The 13,679-nt window shown below is 40.7% G+C and overlaps 1 protein-coding gene across 2 annotated transcripts in view; it reads left to right on the forward strand.

The window, feature by feature from the left end:
• The first annotated feature begins 1,269 nt into the window (after positions 1-1,269).
• TBC1D4 (TBC1 domain family member 4) overlaps positions 1,270-13,679 on the forward strand; it is a 173,842-nt gene continuing 161,432 nt past the window's right edge. Inside the window, exon 1 of one of the 2 annotated variants that reach the window (XM_032496868.1) lies at positions 1,270-2,422. In XM_032496868.1, the coding sequence (XP_032352759.1) occupies positions 1,925-2,422 (498 nt within the window). In that variant the 5' untranslated portion in view covers positions 1,270-1,924. The remainder of the gene's footprint in view (positions 2,423-13,679) is intronic. The other variant, XM_032496869.1, reaches the window with a different exon arrangement.

The raw sequence follows: 13,679 nt of genomic DNA on the forward strand, positions 1-13,679 counted from the left end.
AACAGCTTCAGGGTCAGTGGTTGGTGACCTTGATATGGGTTTAGATTGCCAAATGTATTTGGTTCCTGAAAAATAACTTGAGAAATACTCTTATAAGGGAAATGGGCTTAATCAAAAGTTGTTTCAGTGGTCATATTTATTTTTGTTACTTTGCAGGTGTTTTTGAAATGTTGAGCATGGCCTTCTATTTTGCTGTTACCTATGTGACCTGATTGTTCATCTGGAACTTTGGAGCACCCACGTGAAGGCTTGGGGTCAGAATCTTCCAACTTTAGAGGGGCAGTGGAAGGCACTGCTTGGATGTAGCTGCTGAAGAATGTAGGCATGAGACTGCTTTGGATGAGACTGGGAAAAGCTAAGGGACAATTGGATATGGAAGATGGTTGGGCACATATTTGGAACTTGAAAACCTCTGCAAGACCAAGGAGGAGAGCTATGTTTTGTGACATGTTTTCTGTATACTGTATAACCTATAAGGGAGTTTATTTCGACAACTTACCTGGCCCTAAACGACAAAGAAGTTTGAATAGGGAGTGATGGATCATACTTTATACTGCAATATCCTCACGCATTACAGGGGTTTAAGAGTATGGCATCTAAGAGACAATCTACCAAAAGTCCCTGAGACTGGAAAAAGGAAAATGCATCCTGAGAGCCCATTAAATCCCTTCTAGGGTAGTAGACCTGACCAGGATTTGAGGTCAAAGCCAAACATGTAACAAGTATTCGCTTGCCTTGAAAAACAAAATACTAAAAAGCCTTAAAATTTTTTTTGTTCAGATGACCAAAGCCCCTATGTGTGTTAATAAAAGAATCATAAATATATTCCTTTTGAAATGGGAAAAATTTTTCATCTTAATATCGTGGTTCAAAATTCGAGTATTTTTTGAGATTGTTAGGAAACAAGATTCAGAAATTATTATGCAGGCTTTAGAAGGAATTGAAACCAATTAAGTATGATTAATTTTAAAAAAAATCCCAGCGCCCCACTGAGAGTGGCCGCCTCTCCAGGGGGCAGCAGAGACGCCCAGAAGAAGACGGAGATCTTGGCGGCTCGACAGAGGCCGAGTTGGTCCGGGCAGTGCGGGCAGCAGGAGCAGGACTGCTGTCCTAGGGGCTGATTGGATGGTCGGTCTGGTATCCGGGCCGGAGAAAGGCGAAGAGGTGACTTCACAGATAAGCTTTTATAGGCGTCGCTCTCCGCCCGCCGGACGGGAGGCGGGGTGGCAGCCGATTGAAGAAGCAGCCTGGAAGGAAGGAAGGAGCGAGGGAGGGACGGGAACAGTTGGAGGAGGAGCAGCGAGCTGGGCTGCGGCGACCTGGGAGGGGAGCGGCCGCCACGAGGCCACGTTTTGTTTTTGCTATTTTCCATCGGAATAGTTCTCGCAGGCCTTCCCCGAGGACTGACTGCGCCGAAGCCCGGCGGCCCCGACCTTCCAGGTGACAGCCGGTCACCCTGGTAGGAGTCAGCTCCTCCCCAAGTCACCCCCTCCCGCCCACAGCCCATTCCCCGCCCTGCCTCCCAACGCCCGCCCGTGGCGAGCGCCGCGGCCGCAGCGGTCCTGCAGCGCCTGAGCGGGCGGCCCTCGGCGTTGTGCTCTGACCCGCGGAGCCGCGGCCTTGGAAGGGGGAAGCCCGGCCTCAGGCGCGAGCCGGAGAAAGGGGGAAGACGATTTAACCCGCCCTCTACTCCCAGTCCGGCTACCGGGCGCTCCCCCCGTGCCCGCTGCACGAGTCTCCGCGCCGCTCCCGGAGAAGTGCCGCATGGGGCAGGGCCGCTGAAGCGCGGAGTTCGGGGTCGCGCCGAGGACGGCGCAGGGGTTCCGCGCGGCAGTTGGCACAGTTTCCGCGGCGCCTTCAACGCAGGAGCTGGGGGCGCGGCGCGCCTACCCCGCCGCCTCCGTGCCCTGGTGAGGCGCGAGTTATGGAGCCCCCCAGCTGCATTAAGGATGAGCCGTTCCCGCACCCCCTGGAGCCCGAGCAGAGTGCCTCTGCGCAGCAGGGCCCAGGGAAGCCGGGCGACAAGCGGTTCCGGCTGTGGTACGTGGGGAGCTCGTGCCTGGACCGCAGGACCACGCTGCCCATGCTACCCTGGCTCATGGCCGAGATCCGCCGGCGCAGCCAGAAGCCCGAGGCAGGCGGCTGCGGGGCGCCGGCGGCCCGTGAGGTGCTCCTGGTGCTCAGCGCGCCCGTCCTGCGCTGCGTCCCCGCGCCCGGCGCCGGGACTGCTGGGGGCTTTGGCCCCGGAGCCGCGCAGCCCAACCCGGCCGTGTTCATCTTTGAGCACAAGGCTCAGCACATCTCGCGCTTCATCCACAACAGCCACGACCTCACCTACTTTGCCTACCTGATCAAGGCTCAGCCCGACGACCCCGAGTCGCAGATGGCCTGCCACGTTTTCCGCGCCACAGACCCCAATCAGGCAAGACCGCGGTTCCGAGGCGCGGGGTGGGGCGGGTCCGAGGCAACCTGGAGGAGTGGCAGGGCTGCAGGCGCTGGGGCCCCACGTTAAGGACCGACTCTGGTCCAGCTCCTGGCGCGCACCCTTCCCGTGGTGTGCTTGAGCGCAAGCTGGCCTCTCTCCTCAGACTCCGGGTCTGCAAGCTTGCTTTCAGGGGCGCACTGGGCGGCGGCAAGAGCTGACGACCCGCAGGGACGGGGAGAGAGGGAGGCAGGCGGAGAGGGGGTTTCGGGACGGTGGAGTCGCTGGTGCGCCCTAGGAGGATGCGGGGAGCAGCGCGCATCCCGGAGGACGGCTATATCTGGGGTGTAACTGGAGATGGCGTGCCCAACCTTGGCAGGGTGTGTGCGTGCGTGCTTGTGTGTGTTTAAGAGGGAACGCAGGAGAGGGGTGGGTTGCTAAAGGCCCCGCACTCACTCCCAGTCTTGGTGAGTTCTGCACCTTAGCCCATTTGGACCGTCACTGCAGCACCTACAGGCCTCGGATCTGGGAAGCTGTTTCGGAGCCTGGTTTAGGGAGAAGTTCCTAGACGTTGTCAGACTGTCAGCAAAATACGAATCTGCATTTAGATGTTGAGAGGAAAGAAGACTTTTTTTTGCACTTTTTTAAACATTTTTTTTAAACAATTGGATACAGAATCAATGCCTGCTTGAGTGATTTTAAAATCAGTGTCATAGAAGAGGTGAAAAATCTCTTTTCTAATATCGTTTCTCCAGAGTTTACTAAATCGAGGTACCTCTTACCAAACAGTGCATTTTTACTTCCTTAAAAAAAAAAAAACAAAAACGGACGAGGCCGTTTAATCTTCCGGAGAGAGGGATCTAAACAATCTTTACCACAGTGATTGTGTCTTGGAAAACAGCTTCCCCCGCTCTTTAACAAAATGTTTAAGGAGTTTTTTTTTTTGGTTTTTTTCTTTTTTTTTTGTTTTTACCGTATCAGAAGCCCTCAAATGCTGTTTTTGATACTGATATTTAAGGTTTGAGTAAAGTGCTTTGGATTCTTTGGGAAAATTGTGTTGTCTAAATATAAAGTCTCAGTTGTACTTTGTGGTGGTTTCTTTAGTAGCTGGGAAATTAATAGTCAGATGAGAAAAACATCCTGTAAGTAATGCTTTAATTTAAAAACATTCATTAATTCTAGTGTCTGTAATTGACTTTCTGTTTGTCCAGTAGTTTTTCACAAAAGTTCTGTAGCTGAGTTGAAGAAAATAAAAGCTCATTGTCTTAGATTTCATCAGTTACTTTTTAAACTGGTTTAACATCTTAAGGCTCAGAATTCCCAGTGTGAAGAGAGCAATTTTAATGGTACATGTGACCGCTGTTACATTATGGTAAAAAAGAACCTTGTTACAGATTGCCTCAGGATCCTAACCATGATTCAGATGAGTTTCACTTTATACTTAGTTGTTCAAAATTTATTTTTAGCTTTCAGTTATGTTGAAATTGGAGTGCAACATGTTTCTTTATTTCTGAAAGTTTTCGTCATCTTTATTGTATTAAGCTTTTGGAGTTCTGTCAGTGAGATGGAAGTAGTTGCATTTTTCCAGGACTTTAAGAAAAGTTTCATGGTACTTGGTGGTCATTTTCTTCAGTTTTGATGCATGACCCATCGTTGATAATTTCAGTGATGGTCAAAGTTTGTTTATGGGTTATGGCACCTTAAATTCTCAACAGTAGTTGTTGAGTCTTTCCTGGACTCATTGGAAGGTCAATTAAAATATCCCCTGTTATTTCCCTTCATTTTGTATTTAGCCTTTAGAGGCTGAATGTGCTATTACTTTACAAATAATAACATACTTGGGCTTATTTCCCCTCTTTGGTCCTATAGGAGCGGTAGAAGCCATATGGCTTTTTGATAAAAGAAAAAAAACTTTTCCTGTTTATTGCCATTTCCCAGTTGAGTCTTTGATCTAAAGATATGGACTTCTATTTGCTCCAAACCTAGAGAGTTCCTGGCAGAGGATCATTAGTTTGAAAGGCCAGATGTTGTCTGCCTGAGGATTATCTCCAGCCATAAATCAGGGGTTACAAACTCAAAGGGCTGGGAAGAGGGTTGAGTAAGGATAGAGGAGGACTAGACAGCGATGTCCTTTCTCAAGGTGCTGCTTGTTGGAGCTTCTGGTTTCTCAAGAGAAAATGGAAATCTGGATTTTTATGTATGAGTCCACATTTTCAAGTATTCACAAAATTCTTAAACATTCAAGAATCGTATCTGGGCTAAACAAAACACACCTGAGAGTTGGCTTCAGCGATCTAAGGGCTGCCACTTTTGATCTGGGGCATAAATTTTTGTTCAGTGGACACGTGTAGTCATCAGATACTGTGTGCTGTTTGTCACATTTCCTTTTGAAATGGTGGGGAGAGTTAGGACGATCTGGGGGAAGAATTTATAAGTAAAACTCCCAGAAGTGATGATTCTGCAGTTGAACTTGTTAAAGGGAGGAATTCATCACATTGTTACCATCCAGCAGTATGCCTCGTGCAGAGCAGAACCCCTGCATGGTTCTGAGCATCTTTGACTTGAAAAGGAAGACCTGCTCTTTGCTTTGCCCCTGAGTTCTACATGTGAAGTAGAGAATTGTTTAGTTGGACTTCAAGATTATTGTTGAGTGTCTCCTCAGTGTTGTCCACAGTCGCTGAACAAAGTATGGAGGTAGCCTAGAGCAGAAGGCCTGCAAAGGTCCCGAAGTAAACTTGCCCCTGCTTTGTCTCTCATGCCTGTCCCTTTTCCGAAACAGGCCTGTCAGTAGAATGAGCATATAATTTATTGTTTAATCTAGGGACAATTTTTATTGAGAAAGGGGTGCCCCTTTTAACATCATTAACATCACACAAGCATAACAAGTATAAACCTGGACCCTTTAGGGCAAACCAGGACATAAGTGACCATCGCTAAATGGCAGAGTTTGTGTTCATGCCAAGCCATCGAGGTGGAGGATTGTGGTTCCTATATATATGTATATATATAATGATAATGTTTTGCAGAATATCTGCTTAGACGTCTTTTGAAGGGTGGATCTACATGTGACATCAGAGATGGGAAGTGCTGTCTGAGTAGCTCAGGTCTGTTGTGGGGGTTGCCATAGTGACGTGCCCTCTGGCTCCACAGCTTCTTGGTGGGTGAGAGACAACCTAAGGCTGTTAACCTGAGTCAACCTGGAGAAGCGCTCAGCCAGAATGGTCTGATGCAGAGCTGTTTCTCCCAGGTACAAAGAGAGGTGGGGGTTGGGAGCAAATGAACTAGTTCCAGGTTGAATATAGGCCAATACAGTTGGGTACCCATTTATCCAAGCCTATGTAGTCTTGCACAGGAGGAATGTCAGCCTTAGCACATTTCAGCCAGACTTGGATATTTGAACAATATAGTAAAAGTGCTTAAATATACACCCTTTAAAAAAATCACACTGGCATAAATGGAATTCTAGACTTAAAATTGGTTGGAGACCCAAGAATATCTGATTCTCCACCTAAGATCTTGGGTAAGTTGCTAATATTCTTCAAATTCTTATCTTTATTTACTTTCAGAAAGAGGCTATATATGTACATTATTATCTCCATTTCCCTATTAAAAAGCAGAGATTGTTCTATGTTATGTATACTTTACCATATATAAAAAGCTAATGTTTATAAATATTGTTAGAGATTAAAGGTGTTAATTATCATTTGCATGAGACTTTTAACAGCATGAAAGTTTTATTTCATAATTATAAGAGTAATCATGTAAAACACAAAAATTTGATTGTCGTCATTTTCACTGGTTTTGTTTATGTATGTATTTCTTGAAGCTTGCAAGAATGTACTTTCAAAGAGACTTTACACCAGTTTTTTTCAGCTCCAGGTTCTCTAAGTCTGGTTTTTTTGTTCCTATTAAAATATTCAGCATTTTCTGAACTTTATTCAGATAACTGATTTTCAACTTAATTTTTGTTGATATATTTCAAGAAGGTCACTTTTTAGTTCATCTTCATAGTTGAGGGTCAGTGGCTTTGAGAGTATACTAATAAAGAAACCAGAGAAATTGAATCTGGAAGTGTGCATTTCTCTGCTTTCCTAGTACTTTGTGCTGTTCTGGACAGGTACATCTCTCTCTCTTCTCTGGTTTTCTGTGGTCGTTTTTTTCAGTTCTCTCCCTTCCTGATCTGAGGTGGAGGTTAATTTGCCCTGGCTCTGTGGTAGAATCTTGACTATAATATCTGGGGAAAAGGTAAAAATGTGTGTCCAGAGCCTCCCACTTGTGAAGGGAGTATTAGAAAAAAGATGAGGATGTTCAGTATGACGGTTTGTTTATCATAAATCGGAGGTTTTCAGACTTGAGTGTGTGTCAGAATTACCTGGTGGGCTTTTTAGAACAGACTGCTGGGTCCTATCCTCGGTTGCTGATGCTGTCAAGTTCCCTGATGATGCTCAAGACTATTGGTCTGGGGGACCATAGTTTGAGAACCACTGCTGTCAGTATTTTGTTCATCTGGTTGGGTATATGACCACTTCTGTTCTGTTAGGTTTTTTTTTTTTAATTTATTTTTATTTGGGGGGGGCAGGTAATTAGGTTTATTTACTTATTTATATATTTGTTGATGGAGGTACTGGGGATTGAACCCAGGACCTTGTGCACACTAAGCAGGCACTCTGCCACTGAGCTATACCCTCCCTCCCAGTTCCGTTGGTTATTTTTGTCATCCTTCTCAGACTTAAAGTTCAGGGTTAAGTGTGAGGAAGGATAGTATCTGACTACAGAAGAATTTTTAAAAACTTTTCATTTCCTAGCTTAATAGCTTTGCATATCTTCTCCAGTTAGACATTATTCTGCCAGGCATGAAAAGACTAGCCATGAGTTGAATGACAACTTTACCTTTCAAGCCAAAGTTTTAAGTTCTGCAGGTGGAATAAACAGTTTTTTTAGGAATATAGTCTAATGTTAAATTATGATAAGTTTTTGCAAAAATTACAGCTTTAGTTATTTGCATCCAGAGAAATAACTGCATTCAGCATGTTTGATATATTGGCTATTAAGAAAACAGGCAAAAAGAAATAGAGAGTTGACAGTTTGGTAAGATTTTTGGCCACTCTGAATATTTATCGGAGACATTTCTTCCTTCTTTCTTTCCTTCCCTCCTTCCCTCCCTGTCTGCCTTCTAAATCTCAGAGTCTTTGTTTTGTTAAAATCACCTGGATGGTGGTTTCAGACTCTCATTTCTTTGGGGAGTCTAAAAGACTCCCAAAAGCCACTGAGATATATTGTCACTTAGATGTATCCTCTTGTAAAATGAGGGACAGATAAATTATAATTTAATTTAGTAGTATATTCAGAATTATTGTCTAGGAAAAGGATTTTGCTTGAAATGTGATCTACATAAAATATTAATACAAATTTAATAACTCACTGGGAGATATCAACTACTCATGACATTGGCCTGTTACTTTAAGGTTGTAATGTGTTACTGTTCATCATAGTATGTCTGTCTGAGTAGCTTTTTAATTCTTTTCCTTGAGAGCTAACATTTATTGAGCTCTTGTTAGGTGATAGTACTGCCTTTTGCTCTTTTCTTAGGTTATTACATTTTATCTTTACAGTAACTGTGTAAAATCTATACCAGTCTTCCTCTCATTTTACAGATGAAAAAGCTGAGGTATAGAAAGGTTAAATTATTTTCCCAAGGACGCAAGGCTTGAAATAGTAGAAGCAGGTCTAGTCTGTGCAGTTCTCTTATTTGCTACTCTGGAATGCAGTTGTTGAGAAATGATCAGTTGTTAGTGTCATAAAGTTTTATACGATCACTTTTTCCTATTCTTTAAAAAATACAGTTATTTGATTTTGTATTCCAGTTTTATTGAGGTATAATTAACAAGCAAAAAATGTATATTTTTACAGGTACAATGTGATGTTTTGATATATATATCAAATGAAAGGATCACCACAATCAAGCTGATTAATGTATCTATCACCTCATGTGGTTGTCTTTTGTGTGTGTGTATAGTGAGAAAACTTAAGATCTAGTCTTTTAGCAAATTTCAAGTGTACACTATTGTATTATTAACTATAGTCACCATGCTCTATGTATGTTAGATCTTCAGAACTTCCTCATCCTGCGTAACTGAAAGTTGGTACCCTTTGACCAACATCACCCCATGTCTCCCATCCCTCAGCCCTGGCGATCACTATTATACTCACCGCATTTATGAGTTTGACTTTTTAGATTCCATGTATAAGTGAGATCATACAGTATTTGTCCACTTTTCCCCCACTTTTATATTAAAAATCTCCACAGTTAAATACACTTATTAAATTTGTAAAATAATAATGAAATGCTGAATGCACGTTTGCCAGTATATATTTTTGTTTTAATGGAAAGTAAAAAGTCTGTATGATTTGTTAGGCTGTTGAAGCTGAACTCTGGTATATCTTTTACACAGTGTTCTTAGGAATGGCAGGGAAGTAAACTATGAGAGTGTTTGCAACCTTTATAACTACTTTAGTTTAGAATAAGAAATCTCTAGGATATGTTTTTAAGAATAGGTACAACCATGCATTTGAATATATTTTATTGAATTGTGAAGTATATAAATACTGTAGAGAAAACAATATGTCAATTTTAAGGTTAGATAAAGCCCAGTGACCTGATGGACTGATGTATAATTTTGCAGGAGTTCAAATAGGGAAAAAGGGTTCAAAAATATAGTAATGACAGGGTCCACAGTGACACTGGCCTGCTGCACCTGTGCTGAAGCATCCAGTGCCATAGTCACAGTGTCTTTCATCACACTGAATTTAGGTTGTCAGTGTGGCAGTTGCTGGTTTTATACTTTGTAGCTATTTTGTAAATTGGTTTTGGTTTTAGAGTTGTTTAAAAGCTAGAGATATAAATATATACATTTATATTTAGATTTTTGGGAACATATTTAAATAGAGTAACAGTAAAATAATTATGTTAACATCTTAATTTACCTTAAAAATATTTTTTATTGAGGTATAGTTGATTTACAATGTTGTGTTAGTTTCTGGTGCACTGCAAAGTGATTCAGTTATACCCCTTTTCACATTCTTTTATATATATTTCCCTTTTCACATTCTTTCCCATTATGGTTTATTACAAGATATTGAATATAGTTCCCTGTGCTACAGTGTTGGATCTTGTTGCTTATCTATTTTACATATAGTAGTTTGTATCTGCTAATCCCAAACTGCTAATTTATCCCTGTCCCCCTTCCCCTTTGGTAACTATAGTTTGTTTTCTATGTCTGTGAGACTGTTTATGTTTTGTAAATAAGCTCATTTTTACCATATTTTAGATTCCACATATAAGTGATATCATACAGTATTTGTATGTCTCTTTCTGACTTACTTCACTTAGTATGAAAATCTCTAGGTCCATCCATGTTGCTGCAAATGGCATTATTTCATTCTTTTTTATGACTGAGTAGTATTCTATCTATCTCTCTCTCTCTCTCACACACACACACACACACACACCCATATCTTCTTTATCCATTCATCTGTCGATGGACATTTAGGTTGCTTCCATGTCTTGGCTATTGTAAATAGTGCTGCTATGAACATAGGAGTGCATGTGTCTTTTCAAATTAATAGTTTTCTCTGTTAATTTGTCTTTAAAAGTATTTTGAACCACCATAAATTTGGAAAACTCTGGGCTTAAATTTTCAGGTGTTAATATGGCCCCAGTCATGTATGATTGTATGACAGAAAGGGAATAAAATAAGAGATTAAAATTTTGGTTGATTTAATTTCAGATAATCTTAGCACAGGTTTTTTCACACCCATGAAAATGATATGGGAGTTATTCATTTTCAAGTTACTGATCCCTTTCAAGTTTCATTTCTTGTAAGAGGTTGGGTTGCAAAGAGTATCTCCAAGTAATGGGATCTTCCTGGTTAAATATAGAAGCCTAAATTTGCTGCTTCAATTGTTTCATATTATAGATGCCCTTAACTAGTTGGATAGTCTTCACTTTGGAACTGTTGTGAATTTTTGCAGGAATTTCTAAAATTCTTAAAATTGGAAGCATGGAATTTTTTGGTATCAATATTATATAACTTGTGAGTAGTTCATTATCAGTTTCAGATTCCAAGTCAAACAGTGCTTCTTGTTGAGCAAATCAAGTAGTCTTTTGTATCTCACAATTGTATCTTTTTTTAAAAAATTGAAGTATGGTTTATTTACAATGTTGTATTAGTTTCTGGTGTGCAGCAAAATGATTCAGTTATACACACATATATATCCTTTTTCATATTCTTTCCCATTATGGTTTATTACAGGATATTTAATATAATATAGTTCCCTGTGCTATACAGTGGGACCCTTGTTTATTTTATGTATAGTAGTTTGTATCTGCTAATCCCAAAGTCCTAATTTATCTCTCTTCCATCTTCTCCTTTGGTATTCATAAATTTGTTTTTTATGTTTGTGAGTCTGTTTCTGTTTTGTAAATAAGCTCATTTTTATTATATTTTAGATTCCACATATAAGTGATATCATCCTTGTATTTGTATTGTATTTGTATTTCTCTTTCTGGCTTACTTCACTTAGAATGATAATCTCTAGGTCCATCCCTGTTGCTGCAAATGGAATTATTTCATTCTTTTTTATTACTGAGTACTATTCCACTGTATATATATTTGTATACCATGTCTTCTTTATCCAGTCATCTGTTGATGGACATTTAGGTTGCTTCCATATCTTGGCTATTGTAAATGCTGCTGCTATGAACACTGTGGTGCATGTATCCTTTCAAGTTACAGTTATCTCTGGATATATGTCCAGGATTGGGATTACTGAATCATATGGCAACTCTAGTTTTAGTTTTTTAAGGAACCTCCATACTGTTTTCCATAGTGGCTGCATCAATTTACATTCCCACCAACTATTTAGCATGATTCCCTTTTCTCCACACCCTCTCCAGCGTTTATTATTTGTAGACTTTTAAATGATGGCCATTCTGACAGGAGTGAGGTGATACCTTATTGTCGTTTTGATTTGCATCTCTCTAATAATGACTGATGTTGAGCATCTTTTTATGTGCCTGTTGGTCATTTATATGTTTTCTTTGGAGAAATGCCTATGTAGGCCTTCTGCTCATTTTTTAATTGGGTTGGGTTTTTTTTGTTGTTGTTGTTATTGAGTTGTATGAGCTGTTTGTATATTTTGGAAATTAATTCCTTATTGGTTGCATCATTTGCAAATATTCTCTCCCAGTCTGTAGGTTGTCTTTTTGTTTTGTTTATGGTTTCCTATGCTGTCTCACAGTTGTATCTTCTTATACATTTTCAGTAATAGGTTATATAATGTGGACAAATACATTTATGACTTGGGCTTGAACCAATAAACAAATCTTTTTTCAGGTCTCAGATGGCTCCTCGCTTTTTCAATTTACCTCTTGCCCTGGTTTCGGCCATTTAATTCTCATTAGCTGGGCAGTCTGGAGATTTTACTGAGTTTATTTGAAATTAAACTGATGGCCTTACTGCTTCATTCTTCAAATATTTCTTCTCCTTAGATTTCCAGCAACATGTTCCTTGTACCTGTTGGGAGACCCCATTTCTCTGTGTTGGATCTCCCTGATCCTGTTGCTCACTTTGAGACCACCTGATGACTACTGCCTGACTCTGTAAATATTGTACACTGCCTGCTTGATTGAATTTATTTCCAGTTTTGGAAGCTGGTCTTCTCTCTTCTGAGGGATGATCGGGTGTCTGGTCCTTGCCACTTCCTGTTGGCTCCTTCCAAAGCTGTTAACCATTGTGTACTGATTTTATTTTAGTTTTCATATGGAATTCTGCAAAGGTTTTTGGTGTGAGCATAGCCTAGTGGTGGTAGTGCTGGTAGAGGGCACGGCTCCTCTGTATTCATCCATAATTCTTTTATCTAACTTGAGGTAGGTTCCATAGGCTGGATCTAGGAAACTGGATTTCTGTCTAGTTTCTTTTCATTTTTAATTTAATTTTTTTGGTGGGGTGGAGGTAATTAGGTTTGTTTGTTTGTTTAATGGAGATACTGGGGATTGAACCCAGGACCTCATGCATACTAAGCACACAAGTCTAGTTTCTAATAACAATGTTAAAGCAATATGAAAGTGGGTGGTATTATATCTTATTTCTTGACAGGCCTTTATATTAACTTCCCCCATTGATCCTAAATTCAAGTGGTCAAGTTATTTTGTTAAAATAATAAATGACATTTGATAAATTTACTTGTTCTGTGTTCATGTAAACAAAGTGTGTTAGTTATAGCAATAGACTATTAACTAATAGTTAATATGTCATTAGGGATCTGGAAGTTAATGGTATTAAACCTTTCTTCCTATTGGAAGTTAGGTTGAAGATACATATTTGAAATTGTGTTGTTCATTTTAATAAGGGGGGTGTGAACATGAGTAAATAAAATCTATCTCAATATATGAGAAAGTACAGGCATTCTTTGGCGTAAAGAGTGTATAAAAACAATCTTTAGTTTGTTAACTATTCTTACAGAATAGTTAACAGAGTTTGTTAATCTCTTTTGCTTGATCCACCACAATTATCCAGTATTTGATTCTACCTAATAGTAACAGCTCTAAGCAATACATATTTATTTATTTTCTTGACCAGAGAGTCTCACACTTTAGCATGCATCACCTGGAGGGTTTGTTTTAATACTGATTGCTGGACCCCCACCCCCAGAGTTCCTGATTCAGTAAGACTGGGGTGAGGTCCAGACCTTACATGTCTAACAATTACTAGGTGGTGCTGATGCTGCTGGTCCAGAACCACACTTTGACAACCACTGCTCTAGACCAGGGGCTGGCAAACTATAGCTGTTAGTTTTGTAAATGCAGTTTTATTCAAACACGACCCCAGTCATCTGTTTACATATTCTATGCAGTGGTCTGTGGCTGCTTTCAAGCTACAGTGGCGGTATTGAGTATTTTCGACAGAGATCCTATGGCCACCAAGCCCCCAATTTTTATTTTCTGGCCTTACGTAGAAAATGTTCGCTGATCTCTGATCTAGACAATCTATTACAAATAGGCATCTTTATCCCCATTTTATAGATGAGAAAACTAAGTCTGTAATTTTCCTTAGGACACAAGCCAGCAAGTAGCAACAGCTCTGGGTTTCCAAACCTCACGCACTTTCTAAAACCCATTTTGTAAATTTTTGCTGATGGCTCCCAGATTTATCTCTATAGGTCAGCCCTCCCCTCTGAGCACCGGCTTTTTTTCAGA

The sequence above is a fragment of the Camelus ferus genome, chromosome 14 (genome assembly GCF_009834535.1).
Source record: "Camelus ferus isolate YT-003-E chromosome 14, BCGSAC_Cfer_1.0, whole genome shotgun sequence".
NCBI lineage: Eukaryota > Metazoa > Chordata > Mammalia > Artiodactyla > Camelidae > Camelus > Camelus ferus.